Raw genomic sequence first — 20,083 nt, forward strand, 5'->3', positions numbered from 1 at the left:
AGAGAAGCTGTGGGTGCTCCATTCCTAGAAGCACTCAAGGCCAGGCTGGATGAGGCCCCAGGCAGCATGAGCCCTGCCCTCAGCAGGGGCTTAGAGCTGGGTAGGCTTTGAGGTTCCTTCCAACCCAAACCATTCTATGATTCCATGAAAGCAAGAAGACAAAAATCATAGAATCATAGAATCAAGAACGTTATAAAAGACCTACAAGATCATCTATTCCAACCATCTGCCTATCACCAATAGTTCTCACTAAACCGTGTCTCTAAACACATGGTCTAAACATTTCTTGAACACCTCCAGAGTCGGTGACTCCACCACCTCCCTGGGCAGCCCATTCCAGTGCCTGACCACTCTTTCAGAAAAGTAGTATTTCCTTATGTCCAGCCTGGTGCAGTTTGAGGCCATTCCCTCTAGTCCTAAATTACTTCTAATTTCATAATGTGCATATATAACAAGTAAAAAACTTTTGAAACGTAAGAAGTTTACGTGTAATTTATTATAAATCATTTTTCCACTTGTGGACAATAAGCTCTTTTCTTTCCCTAAGATTTAAGAGAAAGCATCACAAAACATACAAGTTTAGTCACTGTGATACAGGAACACCGAAAGCAATGACTGAATGGAACTCAGATTGACTAGGTCAGCACTACTTAGTCCCTCCTCGATCCAAACTTTGCTCCTTGCAACAAATGCACCTCTTCAGGAGGTACTGTTTTTTCCTCAGATCCTCCCCATGAAGTACAATACAGAGGAAGACAGCCCTGCTGCTTCTGAGAAAGCATGAGAAAGCAAGACATTGAGCCTGAACTAGTATTTTGGGCAACTGCCTGAGCATAAATGACCTGAACTGGCAACTGACCCAAGCAATTACAAGGGAGAGCTGGCTTGGATATTTTGGATATTTTTTTCTATAAGGCAGCAAATCTTACTTCTGAACAGAATGACTAAAAGATAAGGGCAGGGGAATTATTAAGAGCAAAGCAAAAATATTCTTCCCTAGAATGGTTTTTTGCTTCTGTTATCCGCGTTGCCATCTTCCAGAAGAAAATGACTATAACTAAGTTAAGGGTAATCTTGCTGCAGACAAGACTTATTTGAGAAAATCACATAAGATGCTCTGAAAGTAATGCCTCTTTTTTATTTCCATGGAAACCACAATAGATACAAAGAACACAATAACATTACTCTACTGAGCGAATTCTCAGCTACAAAACATTCTTATCCAACACAGTCACTACTATTAGCTATGCACTTTCACCAGCAATGAACAAGAACCTGCACGCTGTGCTCATAAAAACTCACACCAGGAAAGATGAGCCACTGTCACCACTGCCGCTGCTGAAATTCACCACCCACTGCCTCACTGTGCTCATATCCACTGTTTGGTCACCATCCACACTCAGCAAGTGTCAAATGTCAATACGTGCCATTTTTTCCACATGAAGGAATTCAACAACACACCTTTGCTTCATACACTGTTCAGTGTCAGACGCCATTCTGTCAGACTGTCCCCTCTGCTGCCATCTGTTGCACAGCAACAAAATGTAAAGGAATATCGCTGGGAAAGTTCAACCTCTGCCATACCACCAACATTCACCACTGACATTGTGGGTCAACACAATAAAATAGGATGCATTACTTTTGGAGCAGCCCCCACAGCAACATTCCCCACTCTGTTCAGTCCATCCGGCAGTATTCATTCCTCCTCTCCTGTCCATCTTATTTTCTCTAGGATCAGTGCTGCTACCTCTTTCTTTCTGCCACAAAGCTCACTAGTTTTATCTCATCACTTCTCATTTGCTTGCTTCACACTCACTGGCCAGGCAACATAATGAAGAATACTTACTGTTCCCTGAGATCTATCTTTAACATCGTACACGGAGAGTTTGATTTGTGTCATTTGATTGATAAGAGAGTCTTGGAAAAAGGCAATGCTGCTTAGGAAGATAGGATTACTTGTTCCCTGTAATAATAAACAAAAAAAGGCAGAAAATAACGCGAGGTGGTATTTATTAGGAGGTAATGCTTCTTGCGTTAGCTTCCACTTTAAATTTAATACCTTACCACTTACCTCAATAATTTCTGTCTGTGCATGCTTCGTCCAGAATGCCTGAGGAGGTGTAGTTACACTCACCGCTACAAAACTATTTGGTTTTCGATCTAGTGATGGCGTTAGCAGCTCGCTGCAAGCTTTAAGTACATAACAGAAAAACACATTTAGATTCATAGTCTTTTTCATGCTGATGTAAGACTTTACACTTTTTGAAGTATGTAATAGACCTTGAGCAATAAAGCCATAAAGAGCCTAGCATTCAGTCTACCAATACACTATAAAGGCAGACATCTCTCACCTCTGTGCAAGCAAAGAGTGAACATAAAATCAGATCACTCTCACTTCAAGCTGGAAAACCGTAATTTAAAGTTGTTCTCCTCTAACACTTGCATATCCATCCCTTTGGCACAGCTCATTAGAACAGCCTACATGCAGAGATGTTCCACTGGGAATATCATGACCATGGCTGCATTTGATCTGAAGTTACGCTCCATTAAACCCATTACCAAATGGTATTTTGCCATGGATGCTGTCCTTGAATGTTGATCAAGTAGCATTACTATGCATAGAAGTAGCTTGCAATTGCAAAAGAACAGCAATTTATGTCCTCTACCATGCTACTGAGATTTTAATTGCTGGGAAGGGACTACAGTGACTAGGAAACAACTACCAAAATTTCCATTCAGAGACTCTGCACAACTACGTTGAAATTCAGAGCTAAATTCTATCTACTTGGATGCAGCTGGTTCAGTTCTGCTTCAGCTACATTTGCAAGGTAATTTTGAGTTCAAATGTACACTGAACAGCTTTGAAGCTCTGGGTAGTTTTTAATTCATCTGAAAAATATTTAAAATATCTTATTCAGTTCTGAGATATTCTAGTTAAGATTACTATCCATAACACAATTACACACACCTGAGATATATATATATCTCTTTTAAATTTCATTTCAAACATATTGGTAAGAGCAAAAACTTCCAAACATCCAAGCACAATCAGGCCAAGAAAATCATGCTGCAGTTAAAAATGTGGATAGAATTTTAATGAGGAAAATGTTTCTCACTTATTCTTCAAGCGAGGCAAGCCAGCACACAAGTATCTTGCCCTTATTTAAGCACCTCTGCAATTAGGTCACTGATGAATCTCATGTTATCACATGACAGCAAAGACCCCAGGAAAGAAGGTATTGGTAATAGTTGGTAACTTTTAGAAAATACTCCATCTTAAAATGGTATTTCTACTTAATGCTCAGTTTGCTTGAAGACATACTGTTGATACACTGAGACAGAAGACTGTTTCACAGTATTTTCACAAAGATTAAAAAAACACTAAACCCACCTAAACTGAACTCTAAAATCGGCTCATCTGGATCTTGAATATTCCCTATAAACCAGAAAACACAAAATTAGTGAAGCATTGCTTTGAACCTGTCCCAGAAGTTACGGTTACAGAGGAAGAAATGAAATTTGATAGAAAACGTTAACCTTTTTCATTCAATCAGCTATGAATATTTAATATATTCATTAGGTAATCTTCGGTTCTTAAAAATGATTTTAAATATTGAGATTATCTAATTCAACAAAATACGTTCAGACAATGACTAAAATATGCAAAACCATGCAAGATTATATAGAACATGAAAATACAAAATACTTAATCTCAGTGGAAAACAAGAGGATTACAGTCATTTAGTGTCTGAGCCACTATTAGCTCCAAATTATTAAATCAGATGTATCTCCTCTGTGATCAGTGAACAAGAAGCTGGAAAATACCTGCCTCTCTCACTAATCAAATGAAGTCCCCAAAGATTACAGTGCTAATTAAATCAACATAAAAAAAATGGAGGTAAATTTCAGTTTCCTAAACTCTCTTGAAAATTGTATACAGTGTCAAACTAGGAAGTTGCCAAGACTCTTCCTAGATAACCTTGACATTTTTTTGTTTTTTTTCCCCTCTCTTATCTTCCACTGATAAATATAACTATACAAAATCTATTGTTTTTTTTTCCTTCCCTATTCAATTTTAGTACTGTGTCTGTTTTAAAAATGGCAATTTTAAGCTTATATTTTCAATACAATTCCTTTTTCCCATTCACTCCATGCACATCTAAATCTAGCAATGGAAACAAAAAAAACCCAAAACAGTAATGTTAGTAGAAGGTATATTCTGAAAGGGCAATAAACAATAGCTGACATGAAAGTACTTACCTGCTAAAGAAAGGCCTAGCATGTCTGAGGTGACATCAATGGTGGAGGCCCGTTGCACGGTGCGGGATTTTGCACCATGGCGAGGACTGTGTTCTCTTGCTGTCATTTTGTCATGAAGAAGCCTTTTCTTGCTGCTTGGCTTTACTGATGTTTGTTTTACAGAGCAGGAGAGTGCAGCAGGTTGTTTCCAATTGCTATTCCTCTAACATTACCACACTAAGCAATAAAGAGAGCAAAAACATACACTAGGATATTAGGCTACTATTAGTTACTGCTCCTCTTAACAGCAGCAGACTTAACAGCCATAAGATTGCCTCAAGTCATCCAAAAGAAGAGCTCAAGGCAGACCCAACGCTCTATAACTCAATATGTATAAATCATATATCTGGAGCATTTTACTGCAAACTGTTGAAGACTGCACCACACGTAAGAAAGGCTCCTCTGTCAGAGAATGGGGGTTGAGAGACTCGTTAACAGACCAGCTGCTCTTCTCCTTTGTCTAAGTTATTAAATCATCCTTAATGAAGTTTCCTGGTTTTCATAATCCCCGGGAAACATAAGTAAATTCATCAGACGGGGCCCCTGCTGTCTGCAGAGGTAGGACAAGGGATTAGGACAAAGGGACAATGCCTTGGCAGAACATGGAACAAAAGGGCAGGAAGTGTTGTTAGTGTCAGCAAACTGTCTTTTTCTAGGTCCTACAGCCATGAGAGAGGGATACTGAAAACTACAAATAAAACCTTCCAAGGCCAGAGTGAGGCTGACATTCCAGGATGGTGATATAAAGAAAAAGCAAAAGAGGATGACTGCTGATGCAGCACGCAGCAGCATCCATGCTTTTCTCCAGTGTTTCAGGAGATTCCATACCCTCTCTGGGTAACTTGTTTGTTCCAGAGTTTGATCACTCATAGCAAAAAAGTTCTTTTTTCTTTCAGTGTTTAAGTGGTAATGTAGCTAGAGAATCATTGGTATTTCTGGTTTAGCACTGAACATCCTAACATCTGGTCAAATATAACTTCCATCAGAGCTCCTTGCCAGTTTCACAGTCCTTCTATTCTTCTATTTTATTTTCCTTCTTTCAGCAACAGCTCTTCTTTGATTTGTTCTTTATGTAATTTGATATTTAATGGTTTGTAAGTTCATTAAACCTAAGCACCTAATGAAATGACAGCTATAAAATGTGCTGGCAGAGATTCAGACAGGATGCCACAGCCCCTTCCCCTAAATCCGACTGGAGAATAAAACCTTATGGGAGAATAATTACTATGCTTTTATAGTTACAGTCATACAGCAGTTAGGTATAACAGTCCAATTATTTTAGCCAGAATCTCTATAGATGATGACATCCTTAAAAAGGCTCAATCTTTGAGAAGTTCGAAGAGGAGGAAAACACTTTTTTTCTTGAAGTGATTTCTATCTATATACTACTGAGACTTGGAAAAGTATTATACTAAGTCCTCAGGTATTCTTTCCAGTTGCATTATTGATTAATCACCTAATGATACACCCGTAACAGCAATAGCTTATATTTACCATACTTACAAGAGGGCTCTTTTCCTCATGCGTGGATGGATTTTGCATGTTATAACATTGACTAAGTCCACTCCTAAAAAACAACAAAATAATCAGAATGAATAAACAATCTTTCATACAGTGTAAATCATTGTCAACAGAAAATTACCGTTATCTAAATATTCCAGTTCTGATGACTAGCATGTTTACTGAAAACTAAGAGCAACAATACTGGCAAATACAGAAGAGCATCATCCTCTAATGAATCTGATACAGTCAGATTCTTACAGTCTTACAGTCTTAATAGTCTTATAATAAGTCACAAAAATAACCAGTGAGAGTGGGTACACAAAGAAAAAAAAAGCTTATGCTGGCAAAGGACAGACTTCAGGTCAGTATTTGGTGAGTGGTGGAATGCATATAAGAAACATAAATAAAAATAGCTCGAATGTATGTGATTTGTTGAGAATGAGACAATACTTGTTACTATACTTGCTTTGCTACTGCTAAACTTCAAATTTCCATCATCACGAGGACAGATTGTGCAAAATAGTCAAAAGCATAGAAATTCAAAAGATCAAGATGTAGGGCTGCTTTTCCATTGGGTGAAATTACAGTGTGAGGTAGGCTTCTATGAACTGCTAGCAGTAAGTGTACGGAAAAAGTGAATTACTTACAAATATATACTGCAGGCTAACTGGTGATTTGAATTTGCTACTGGAATCATCTAATTCAAGTACATTTACATTAATAAGATAAGTCTTTCAAGACCTCACATGTATGACGTACCACAGTGAAAGAGACAAGGTAGTCTAGTTTGACATTTAGATTTCATTGCCAGCCATATCAATAACCCAAGATTGCTTAAGAGCACTTGTGGAAAGGGTTTTATCTCACCTAACTTAATCTGCGTAGGAGGCAGGTATTTGATCTCACCTCGTTGCCCAGGTTCTATGTGTAGTCAGCGATGACACATATACACTTCCAGAGAATGATTCACCATTTTCCTGGGTAGGTGGGATGAATCACCCCAAGAGATAGCTCTCATTCTCATTTTAAAAAGAATTTGGATGACTTGTTTAGGTCTGATGCTGCACCTGGGCAAAATGAATCCCTCCCACTGTTGTGCTAACCCAGGCACAGATGATTTCCAGTCACTGTATGGACTGACAGATCCAAATAATAGGTGCTCTTGAATTACAGTCAACTCAATTCATACAATTTCATGATTATGTTCTTAATATAAAATCAATGGAGGCAAGATTTCTTCCAAATTTAAGGTATCACAAACACAGATGACAGTTTCCTGAGATGGTAGCTATGATAGATACCACTCTTTGGAGTCTGGAAGACTCCACCAAAGGGTGATATCATTCAATCATCACATACAGGCAAATTCCATCTTAAACATGGCATAATGCATCTACGCATAACCTTTGACTTTGCCCTTATTCATGCTTCAAATGGGGGATGCTGACAGCATGTGTTGTTTTGCTTTGCATTCACTGCAAGTAGTTTTAAACTTCAGCTTCAATGAAAGTGTGAAAAGCTGTTGCTGACTCCAGTACCAGAAACTGTTATTTCCATTGTGCAGAAAAGGCTTTTAACCAAGCCTCCCTACTGCCATGTGAATATTGACTTCGCCTTTAACTTTTGCACAAATGCGTATGACCAGAAGAAAAGATCTTCACCCAGGACACTTCTGGCACACAACTTTCAATCTTGGCTACTGGTGATGAGATGCAAATGCCACTCTGCTCAGCTGCAAGGCCCCACATCCTGTGGACTGGATACTTTCAAACATTTGGTCTTACTGACTGCTTGAGAGGTGTCAAACATAAGCGATATTCATTTCTGGGAAGCAAAATCATCCCCCTTCTTGATTGATTTGCACAAGTACAAGATGATAGTCTAATTGCTAAGTTCTGGCAAGGGGCTTCATCTGTTCCTTTTTTGAAAAAAAATCTCTTATCACATCCTTAGTACCAAACAAGTCAGCTGGGATCATGCCTCCTTTTACCCTAACAGTTATTTTTTTTTTACATTCATTCATCACACATCTGTAAGAAATGGGATTTTCCCAACTTATACATTAAGAAGCAGGAGAAAAAAGCTACTTCCACTGCATTCAAAATCTACTTTGACACTATGCTCTTCTACAATCACACTGCTCTTGGTTTATAGCATTGGATAGGGTACAGAGGTAAGCCAAAACAGAAAATGAAAGAGGAGTTCGACTCTAAATGTTATTGATACATCTTGATAAAGAATATAACAGAGAAAGTTTAACAGCTCATTTAATGCTTTGAAAAAATGCCTGGAGATCAATCTTGCTGATTATCATCATGTCCAAGATGGAGTTAAAAAATAGCTATGGGGCACTTAACAAACCGTTGTTTTATTTTTTAAACACTGAAGGGGCACCTCCAGCCAACTGTACTCTTGCATAACATCTCACTAAAAGCATGTGCAGTGTGCTCTCTCCAACAGTTTTAGGCAAAAGAAGCACTATTTACATGCTACAAGTTATGAACAAAAATGCAGCAACAGAGACAACTAAAATTCACTTCAGAAATGCACTCCTAATCTGAAACGAACTGCTAATGTGGATGCAGACGTAAATCAATTATGTCTCATTTATTTGTCCTAAGGAGCAGCTTCTCAAGAGTTTCAAAAAGTCCAGTCACTGCTGGTGACCAAATAAAAACTTTCAATACTGACTGCAGATCCATGGGTCAACACCAGTTTCACTTCCCCTCACTAGCTCCCTGACTCTGAACATCATGGTAAACATGCCACCTGGGAGGGTGAAAGAAAGCAAGTGGTGCCAGCATCCACAGGATCTTTGTTTCTCACTGAAATTACTTCCCCATCAAGAATATACTCAGCAGGTGCACTAGTCAGTCACCTCCACAAAGAAGTCCTCCCTCTCAGCCTGCCCTTTAAATCTAGGTTCCCCTCATCAGATGATTCAATTTTTCCTTCTCCCATTGATTAGAAACTTAATCATCAAGAATAGGCAAAAAGTTTGCCCTGAACCATCTCCTGTGCCCTTCTGATGCTCTCCTCAGAACTCTGATCAAGGGCATGACCTCAGCAAGTTACAAGGAATGCATCTGTGCAGCATGCAAATCCCCAAAGGTGACCTTTCAGTGATATTTAGATAAAAAGCCATTTTAGCAGCAGGAAATAGCTTGCTTTCTCTTTCCTTTCCACCCTCTCACACCTACTTATGCACAAACCTAAGTCACACTCTTTATTCTCAATCCTTCTGTGAAAGTCTACTATGAAGTGAGAAGCTTCAGCAAACTCAATTAATCTCAAAACCTAATTTTCTCTCTAAAACATATTTGCATACTCTTATCAAAAAAGTGTAATTTAGGCCACTCATTTCTTTTTGGAAATTATGACTGTCTATATCCACAACTAAAACACAACCAGCATTCTTCTTAACATAATGAGATAATGTTTTAATTTCACACTTGATCTCAATACTTCTATTTCTTCAGTACTCCCTTCCATGAGCATCAAATTATGCACACCCACATGTGAAAGTGAGTATTAAGTGTAACACACAGGTTTGCTAACTAAAAAAGAAAAAGCTCAGCTCTGTTTCATTTTGCAGAAGAGCTTTTGTCATGGTGAGCACACCACAATGCCACAGAAACGATGAGCCTTGCTACACAGCAGCCTGAAGTCCAGCTCCCTTGGCTTTCTCCACTGTTTTGCCAGCAGAAATTGTAGCAGCTTACAGCAACTTTTCTCAACATTTTTATGCTTTTCACAAGAAATACACAAGATATGTTGTAGTAAATTTTCTTGCGCATGGGAAGACTTCTTTCTGCATCAGCTGGAACACACTACCCACACAGACCCAAGAGAACAAGGAACAACATAATTGCCACTGAGGAATTTAGACTGCAAAACATAATTCTGAATTAACGCTCCTTTGGACATCCTCCTAAAGCCTCTTGCTTCTAAAGCTGTCTTTCATCACAACCATGATGCTCCAGGTATAGAAACCGCTTTGCTCTAACTGCCCTCTAAACAGCATAACTGCTCTGAGCTCCTCCTGCTGTAGGGGGAGAAGGGAAGAACAGCAGAAAAACAAGCAACAAAAAACCCCAGCAGATTATGACCAGAAGTGGAAGTTAGCTAGAAGCATCTTAACATGTGCTGAAGACTCGCTCCTGCTGTTAATTAAAGATGGAAAGCTCTCTTCTCTGACATTATGGGTGCCAGTGAAATATCTCCCACCATACAGGCAGTGAGAAACTGTAGGACAGAAGACAAGGAGGAATAAAAGCACTGAAGCTGCACGTGCAATCAGAAGTTTTAATAAAACTTTGCTTGCAACAAAAAGTCTAGGGACTTTTTTTCCCTATCTATAACACTTAAGCCACCTATCTATAACACTTAACCCCTTCACAGACTGATATAGCACTACTTAAAACCAGTTTATTCTGGTTGAAACAATTGGGAATCACAAGATGAACTACATTTAGCATTGTTCTCTATCTGGGTAATCAGATCTGACATTCTGCTCTGAAACCACTGGGTTACATTAAGCTTCATCTGTGCAACAGGACTGTGTCTGGGGTCACAGACTAGTCAATTCACTTTCCTTACATTACTTTCTCCTAGTTAGACAAAAATACTTCACCCACAAGGTCACAAGCACGCAGGAAATCTCCCAAGCACTCCTAATTTTTATGCAGCATTTCTCTGATACGCTGTGATTTCTAACTCACTGTTTGAAACATCTATATAAATTAAAAATACATAGCAGCAGCAGGGAGCAAACCAGAAATCTGTGAATTATTTCTCTTATTTTTAATATGACATAATTAATTGATACAGGACATGACACAGCATCATGTATTTAGAAAATGTGAAATAAATTTTCGTGTGGGAGTCACAGTCCACAAGGTTATTATCAGGATTGATGCAGCATAGCAAAACTGGAGACTGATGTGACTAACACAAATCTGTTGATGCACAGCTCTCCATCAACATTTGTTTTGTACTTCTAAACCGTGGTTTGTGTGTGTATTTCTGATACGTATTTTTTCTTATACTGTGCATTCCTAGACAATAGTTAATGGCAACAATTTTGTATGCTTTTTCTAATGAGATAATTCTTGTTTGCTTCCAGATACCTATTTCCTTTGTGCTGCTTTCATTTATTTTTCCTGAAGATCGAAATGATTTGCTTGTTTACCCCAATCTTCCCAAATTGGTGTGGGAGAGGCCAAGATGCTGACTGCAAGATTGTACCCTGGATTTGTTTCTGCAGTCACATAAACAACTCCTTCTTCCAAGTGGTGGGATGCTGGCAGCTTGAACGGATAACCACCCCAGCTCCACACGCTCCAGCAATAGGCAGCACTTCCCACCACAGTTCTCACTTCAACACCTCGCTGGAACAGCTGCCACAGTGATAGCAATTCTTTTTCACTACCCTGTGGGTTAGCAGTGAGACGACCCTCTAAGACACAACAGAGGAAGGGGTGTGTGCGCAACAGCTGCTTTGGTGTCCTGCCAGTTTTTTGTCATACATTCCTTGAAAATCTATTTAGAACAGCATGCAGAGACTTCTAATTTACTGGCACTGACAGAGACTTCAAATTGATCCAGAAAATCCTGTCCAGATTCCTAGGAGTTGGGCCAAAGACCCTCAAGATTTGGTTTGCCTTCTCATTTAAACTGTGATGAGAAACCATAGAGAAGGCAGTCAGAATGTCCGCCTCAGTTTCTGCTTTGAAGAGCAGAGGGAAGCTACACAGAGGTGAAATCCAAGCACAGCATGGGTCTGCTGTGGGATTAAACAGCATGAAAAAAGCACAGCAGTTCTATCACAAAAAAAAAAACAAAAACAAAAAAAAACATAAGAGAAGCAAGCCAGAAGTGAAAATACAACGGACCCTGGCTGAGCTACATACTTTTGGGTCTACAGAAAGGAACCAGAAACTCCTGGTATATCCTGTCTCTGTCTGGGAAGGGGACTACAGCAAGCAGAAGTACTCTCTGAGAGAAACTGCAGGGTCCTCTACCAGCCAGATAAAGGCAAATGTAAGTTGAGGAGATGGCAGCCAACAGGAAGAACAGCTCTGAAGAACAGAAAGCAGAGCTGTTTGATTCTCAGCAATTCATAGGACTTGGGATTACATGGAGTGAAAAAGTTGACTGAAAAACATGCACCTATTTCTCTAAGCTGGCCTTGAGCAAGATACCGCTGTTACATATTCAAAACTGATCCAGGAGCACAGGCACTGGGGAAGGAGCAGGAAGAGACTCAGGGACATCTAAAGGGACAACGTTATCCTCCATCTGCAGGCCCCAACACAGCAGGCATGCTCTGGCTCAGCCAACGCAGATGTATGACCCTATTCCTCCACACACACATCCTCCCCCATCCTTCACAACATCATTACTGCAGCTGCATTCTCATCAAGAGTAATGAGAAGAGGAAGAGTGAAAGGAAATGACAGGGTCAGAGGCACAGTAATTTGTCAACGCCTTTGTGCTACGTAGGTAAGGAACAGCTGCAGACCTCTCTTTTACAAAAGAAAGTTTCATTTTCCATCAAACCCAGAAGCAACTTTTCAGAGGTCACAGAATGTGACCATCTGCCCACTCCAGGTCACTGGCAAGGGCACCACTGATGATTTTCAGAAAACCCCAACAAGTTAAAACTGAAATTTCCAAGAAACAAATACTTCTATACTTCAACAACAATAGTTTCATTTCAGTGATCGCGTTGTCAGAAGCTCTAGAAGTTAGAAAGGTAAGAAAAAAGAAATAGGAAGATATAAGCAAGGCCCAGTTAAATTGTTCATAGAAATCAGGAACACATTTAAATTTGCTGACCAACTTATTTGCCTGTATATTTTTAATGCAGAATTACTTGCACACCCATTTGAAGAGAAGATACGTTCCTCCACATTTGCAAAAATCAAAGTCTGTGTCAAACACGAGCTCAACTGTTGCCACCAGGACCCAACCATAGTTCACTAAATGGATTCTTAACTTCCAGCAGAGCTACTGAAAAACAACTGTGTGGAAAAGACGTATACTGACAGACATAGACCATTTTTAAAACATACTGGAAAAATATTTGGAATATACTGAAACCTGCCATATTTGACTGATGTAAGAGGCCTAAATGAGTAACACAAACTGGAGTAAAGCATGTGACCTACAAAAAAATAGAGCATAAGTGGCTCATGTGTCCTTGAAGCAGCCTTACAAAAATCAGACCAAATATCTTTGAAATATTTCTATAGATTTGATTATAAATAACTTTCCAATGTGAGATCAGCAGCTTTCTACTAGAATGCCATACTTCACCTATTGTCCTCCAGTTGTGAAAATTTCCAAGAGGCTTTCTGGCTTTGAACATCAGCCTTACTGAAATAATACTGAAATATATTCTCTGTCGAGGTGTGATGAGCTATTATAGCAAATAAATACCTTGCAGAAGACATTATGATGCTACTTGTAAAAGAGAAAAGACAAAGTTTGAAAAGACTATCATCAGGGCTACTCAGATTGTTTTAATGTGTAAAATCAACAAACATCTGAAAGCCTGTGAACAGAGAAAACTAACTTACAAATACATTTAATTGCTTAGGAAATGCGTATCTCCTCATTCCTACGCAGTACAGACTAAAGCAGCCTTTTCAACAAGAGAGGACAGTAAATTCTTGAGTAGCTGTAGCATGTCCTGTGCAACATCTTTTTAGCTCTGTTGTAACAACATTCTTCTTTTTCACTCCCACTGGCAGACCAAACGTAATAAACATTTCAAACAAAAATTTAGAGAAAAAATAGGCCTCCAACACCCTATAGCCACGGATTTCACACTTCTGGGGCCCAGGGTTTTTTGAAACAATTTTCAAATAACTGTAACCTCCACTGACTGGTACGTTTTCAGCAGCTGCTACTGATCGGTCTTCAGAACTGATGCGATATAGAGGGCAGTAAACAGAAGTTTACTTTAAAAAAGAAATAATAATTCAGCAGGAATGCTAGCAACAGCCACAAAAAGATACAAATGTTATGTGAGGACAAAGGGCAAATATTCTTGCAGCATTCAGTACTTGAAAATATGAGCTTAAATGTCATCATTTTGTCAATTCTCCAAGCACTAACACGCCTTACAAAACAGACACGCTACTACAGGCCAAGTTGATCAGAATCTTACTTTTTCTGAGACAAGCTTCTCACAAATGCAGAAAAGTCTGGAAATGTAAAAGATGCATCCCAAATTATTTACTTCTCTTTAAGTTCATGAATAAGTCACTCTCACGACTTTCTGATGCTGAAGGCTAGCAACAGTGATGCCAGTTTCTCCTGCTCACTCCAGGTGCCTCAGAGTTACTGTCTTCCTCCCACCACACTTTCTCAGAAATTCATAAGCACGTTGCCAAGCTCAGCAGTCAACTCTCCAAGGTAAGGCACCAGGGATGATGCTTCTGCCCACAGTTTCCTGCCTTGCTCTTCTGGGACAGATGAGCACTGGTATCTGCATTTCAGCTACATTAGTTCACAGTCCTCCATCTAATCAAAACTGCTTCAGCAGCAGGTTAGGAGCCTGGAGAGGCAATACCCTCTGGCAAAAGAGGAGGACCAAAAGATGAGTACAAAGACTGGCTGGGAGCAAAAGGTTAATTAAACCCGCAGTCCCCTCTGAGAGTAGGCAGTGAAAGAGACAGAGAAAACAACATAATGAGCAAGGGCTAGGATTTGTGAAGTCTGTATTCCCAGACTCAGGAGACAAGCACTATAGGAGTGCTCTGATCACAACTAGACTTCCACGCTTCACTCTCACCAGCACAGTGACAGCTTGTGTGTTACCAGAGCTCACTCCTGGCACTTTGAATGCTGTCATCCTGTAGCCCGGTGACAGGGTACAGCCAGCACTAGCAACTATCCATTAGCTTTGTGGGGGGCTGCGAGGCCTGAGGATGTGGGCTTTTCAGTCTTGCTTTGTCTAGACTGTTCTTAACCCTCTTGCAAGTTTGTTTTAACTTAGTGTAGCTCTCACAACACTTGCTCTAATCACCCAAATGTCTGATTGACTGTTTTTACATCTGTTTATCTTTGCATGGTGCCATCATGATTTTACAACTCTGTAATGACGATGCTGTGTAGAAAAATACAGGCCTGGTATGGTAACAGATGTCTTGAGAAGTACACACAGGGCGGGCACTAAAGAAGAAAAAAGAGGTAGGCACAGTGTGTGTTCAATCATTTCAACTCTATTAAGCATTTATTTGATTGCTATTACTCAAACTGGAAAAGTAACAATTCATGGATTAGACTGCAAAGATTTTGTTTATATCAACAAGAGCTTTTGGGCTTTAGATATAAGTGCACTTAATCTTTGTTCGTATAAAGGATTTGAGTATAAAGAGCCCACATGGAATTTAATGCCATTCTTCACACTTTACCTGCACCAACAGATGCTGTTGACTTCCTGTATTTTTGGAGAGAAATCTTTTCTTTTTGGAGATAAATTTTTGGAGCACTAATTTTACTGAGTTCCCAGCCATTTTAAGTCATGAAGATCTCATTTCTGCAGCTTCAATTAAAGAGTCCTTAAGGACCTATGATTTAAAAATGAGAGCTAGACATAACAGTGTCAGGACAGTTTGTGATTGCTGGGATAACATCTACACTCCAAGCACAATTCACTTGCTTCCATCAGAAGCACAAAATGATTGCCTGCTCACAGTGATATCACTGTGAATTATAAAGCATCACATCATAGAACTACAACTTTTTAACTGTGTTACTGCCTGACTTAAAATAAAAACTGGGAAATGACTGGTTGTTGGAAACAGCCAAAAATTCTTTATCTAAAGAAAAGGTTAATTTCTGTGAGAAGTGAAATCAGATAGTAATATTAGAAAATGAAATGGAACATCATTAAATTCATCAATAGTTCTCAATTGTTTCTGACTTGAAAACTTCCTGAAAATCAAAGAATTTATCAGGTTGGAAAAGATCTTCAAGATCATCAAGTCCAATCAGCTCACCATACTACCCTGACTCCAACAACCCTCCACTAAATCACATCCCTGAGCACCACATCCAAACAGTTTTTAAACACATCCAGGGATGGTGACTCACCCACCTCCCTGGGGAGCCAATTCCAGTGCTTCACAACCCTTTCTATACAGAAGTGTTTCCTGATATCCAACCTAAACTTATCCTGGTGCAACTTGAAGCCATTTCCCCTCATCCTGTCACCTGTCACCAGAGAGAAGAGATCAACTCTGCTCTCGTTGTAAGCACCTTTTAGGTATTGGAAGAGAGCAATAAGGTCTCCCCTCAGCCTCCTCTTCTCCAGACTAAACAGCCCCAGTTCCTTCAATTGCTTCATCTCTTTTTGTGCCAAAGCAGGATTTTGCATATCCACCCAGTGAGCAGGAAAGCTGAAAGCTGGCCAGGCTTTTTGGGGGTTAGTTTTAGAGCAGATCATTCTCTCATTTAGTTTACCACTGGATCAATACTGCCTGGGTGATCAAACGTTTGGCTAGAGAGGATTTGAGTGGAAGAGTAGTGGAATGCAGAGGTGAAACAAGACAAACTTCATAACCCCCCTTTGGGCACTCTACAATAGTTTAACATCTTTCTTATATTTTTAACTTAAATACAAATTATAAAACAGCATACAGATGAATAAAGTCATAATAATTATTTTAATAAAGCTTTTACATACAAAGTTATTCAAATACTGTTATTAGATATGTAAAAATACAGTAAATGAAGTAGCTGTTGGAAGCGTAGAAAACCTATTAGCATCATCCAATACGGTCACTTTTATAGATCTGTTCAATCATGTGAATAAACAGAAATGGAGGGGAAAAAAAAGTGTTCTGATGGTTTTGTTTGGAAAACATTCCAGTCAAACAATTCTTCAGCATCAGCTGATTTAAAGCTACTGACAGTAAGTTTACTTTCCTTAATTACTTCTCATGAACTTATTTGCACAGTTGACAGACAATGTAAAACCACCACCTTACAAATTATTAGAACTGGACAACTATGATTTCCAAATCGTAATTTTTTCATTTTACATTATTTCCATATGCTCAGAACTACACAAATTACTCACTTAACATTCAAAATTTTTCCATGTTTGTTCTCAATCTAGAAGTAAATTTATATTCGGAAAGTGTGAGCAAAACCTTTGTGGGCATTTTCCAGTTCTGAAAAGGGAAAGTCTAATAATAACTTCTTAATTCGATTATGAAGAAAAAAAATAAATCATCTTTTCAAGCAAAGAAAATACAAAGTGCAACTAAAACTAAAACATATACATGATAAATAGTCCTTAGTGAGGTATAAAAAAATAAAATAAAAGAATAATGTGCTAACAAAGTGAGTTAAAAAACAAGCAGAGTCTGGCATCACCTATAAGGAGTGAAGCCAGGCATCTCTGGTTGAGACACATGGCACCACCACTTTACCTGAGCCCATCAGGTCTTTTAATACTGAATCAATAACAGTATCAAATTCCTGTGGAAATTCAAGCTACAATGAACGATGCAGAAACATCAGTATCAGCATGCATTCAACAAACTTGAGCACTCTTTAAGTCCTGCATTCTGAAAAGCCCTCAAGATTTTAAGGACAACTGCACATACAGTGAGCTACAGAATCACACTATTGCCTTGCAGGTGAAATTATCAGAGTTCTTTATGACCTTCAGTATGCAATCTCCTTGCACAATAAAGGCACCACAATGTTGCTCTGTGTGCTTCCATTGAATTACAAATGTTTAAATGACCTAAACCCCACTAAACTGTGTAGCTAATTGAAATGACTGATACTATGAACTCCAAACTCATAAATGGAGCAGAGCTTTTAAAGACCTAAAAGAGATGAGAAAGTACACAAGTCTGGCTGTACTGTTAAGTTAATCTGAACATTGAGATATCTGTTAACATTTCAGTTTTTAAACTAGTACTACCACTACACAAATGGACAGCTTTGCTTGCAGTTAAGCAAGTGTAACAGGAAACATCATGAAACTGCAGCTCCATCTGCCTCTTCTACCTGAGAGCGGGTAACAGTGATGACAAGATAACACATATAAAGCATACTCTATTTTTCTTTGCAGTGACACCCACAAGTCACTCTTGCATAAGCAACACAAGAGTTTGGTCAGAATTAGTTAAATGGATTTTCCCAATCTAATCTGTCATATTAGAAAAGGATTCTTTATTTGGCCATGATAACAAAGCAGACTTCAAGAGTCAATAGTTTACAGTCTACTTGACTTTTTTCCCAGTCCTGGGCAAGATGACTGTGTGCTAAATGTCGTGTCTGTTTTTCAGCACCTTCACAAGAACAATCTTTTTGGCTCCCACGCTGAGATTTTCCTTTTTGATCACTAGCATGGAAAACAACCTCCGAACAGAAGATAGCATGCCTTTTGTGTGAAATGATTTCAGAGCTAAAGCATTAAGTTACAATATGTCGGTATTGTCTCTGCTGCTTGCAGATGCAGCTGGCCATAGACTATTCTGTGATGTTTCTATTTAGTAGACTTATTTTGTCTAATCTAATAAAAGATGTCTTGTTACGAATGCCAAGTACTTACTGGTACTTTTTGGTGCTTCTGGGGAAGGAGAAAAAGCAGTTTTTAAACAAGACCAACTGCAAGCTGCTTTAAAATTGTAAGACTTGAAGAAAAGTCATAAGAAATGTTTTGTCTGTGCTGTCTCTTCCTTTTACAACAAGATATTCAAGCTCTCAATTGCAAATAATCTGGAGTACCACTACGCACATTTTTCCATAAAGCATAAAAAATACCAACAAATACCAACTTTCATGGTAACATACAGCCACATGAGCCCACTCAATCTTGAGCTGCAGGTGCCTGTTTTGTCCAACAGGTTCTATAACCACTGCTCCCAGAGGTGCCTTCTTGAAAAATCAGTCCTCAAAAAGTTTTGCTTTCCACTTCCCTCCCCCCCATCTAAGAACCTCTCTACTCCTATTTTCCTTCTAAAAGAAATAAAAGATGGCATGTCAATTTTATTTGACTTTAGGACAACCCACCAACAGAAATGGGTTAACACATATAACCCATTGTCTGTCTTAGGACAAACGCACCAACAGGCACCATGCAAAACAAAGTCTTGTCATATTTATGAATCCAAAATAGAAAAGGCTTTTCTTCCCATTATAGCATATGGATGTTGAAGTTGATTCATAGAGAAGTACTACAGAAATAAATTAACTCTAGAACATAAAAATTTGCAATTCAGAAATGCAATGCTATCTCTCATCTGAAATGTTTATTAAAGATATTGCTTTTGAATTTCTCTTTAACAGTCATTTTCAGCTTTCTGCTACAGAATTCACCCTGGAACTAGCAAAGAACTCATTTTTTTGAGGGTGTATCAGTTGATATGGAGTACTTTGCATTACTTCCTACCCCTAAGCTCTAATTTCTCTTTTCCTTAGTTCTAATTTCTATAGCCTATAAAATGTGAAATGGTAACAAACAAAAGCTGTTCTAACATTTTTTCATTAACAATGAAAATATCAAAATCACTCATATTGCTGACCACTGCAATTCTTTGTCAAGCTTAAGCCATCATAGACTGGTGTGTGAAAACAGCAGTATCTGCTAAAATCTCAAAAAACATCCAAGAAATTACAGTCAGATCCAAACTAAACTACTTATACAGATACATTATCAGAAAGTGTTTTCTCACAGTGGATAACATTACATAAAAAATCAGCCATTGCTGCAGAATACGGTACCAGGCCTAACTGAATGAAATCTGACTGTTTACTATCTTTTCTGTATTCTTATTACAAAGAGATTCTTGCCATGATACTATGGTTATTACCATGGTCTCTTCTCTCTGGTGACAGGACGAGGGGAAATGGCCTCAAGTTGCACCAGGGTAAGTTTAGGTTGGATATCAGGAAACACTTCTGTACAGAAAGGGTTGTGAAGCACTGGAATTGGCTCCCCAGGGAGGTGGGTGAGTCACCATCCCTGGACATGTTTAAAATCTGTTTGGATGTGGTGCTCAGGGACGTGATATAGTGGAGGGTTGTTGGAGTCAGGGTAGTATGGTGAGCTGATTGGACTTGATGATCTTGAAGATCTTTTCCAACCTGATAAACTCTATAGTATCTGAATCACTTGTTTGCCATAATTTCAACTTTGTTTTTACCATTCTTTTTTTCTTTCCTAAAGAAGTGATTTCATTTCTGTAAGGAAGGATTTCCACACCTCGAGGTAGAAATCTCTTCATTCCTGGATGAAGCTCCCAAG

General features: G+C 38.9%; 1 protein-coding gene across 16 annotated transcripts in view; it reads right to left on the reverse strand.

Moving 5' to 3' along the window:
* Positions 1-20,083, reverse strand: part of INPP4A (inositol polyphosphate-4-phosphatase type I A) — a 113,009-nt gene that overhangs the window by 41,278 nt on the left and 51,648 nt on the right. For all 16 annotated transcript variants that reach the window (XM_052705683.1, XM_052705685.1, XM_052705690.1 and 13 more), the window contains exons 3-7: positions 5,803-5,866; positions 4,261-4,476; positions 3,392-3,436; positions 2,072-2,190; positions 1,847-1,963 (exon numbers count right to left, since the gene is read on the reverse strand). In XM_052705683.1, the coding sequence (XP_052561643.1) occupies positions 1,847-1,963; positions 2,072-2,190; positions 3,392-3,436; positions 4,261-4,366 (387 nt within the window). In that variant the 5' untranslated portion in view covers positions 4,367-4,476; positions 5,803-5,866. The remainder of the gene's footprint in view (positions 1-1,846; positions 1,964-2,071; positions 2,191-3,391; positions 3,437-4,260; positions 4,477-5,802; positions 5,867-20,083) is intronic.

Source organism: Tympanuchus pallidicinctus, unplaced genomic scaffold (genome assembly GCF_026119805.1).
Source record: "Tympanuchus pallidicinctus isolate F22 unplaced genomic scaffold, pur_lepc_1.0 scaffold6, whole genome shotgun sequence".
NCBI lineage: Eukaryota > Metazoa > Chordata > Aves > Galliformes > Phasianidae > Tympanuchus > Tympanuchus pallidicinctus.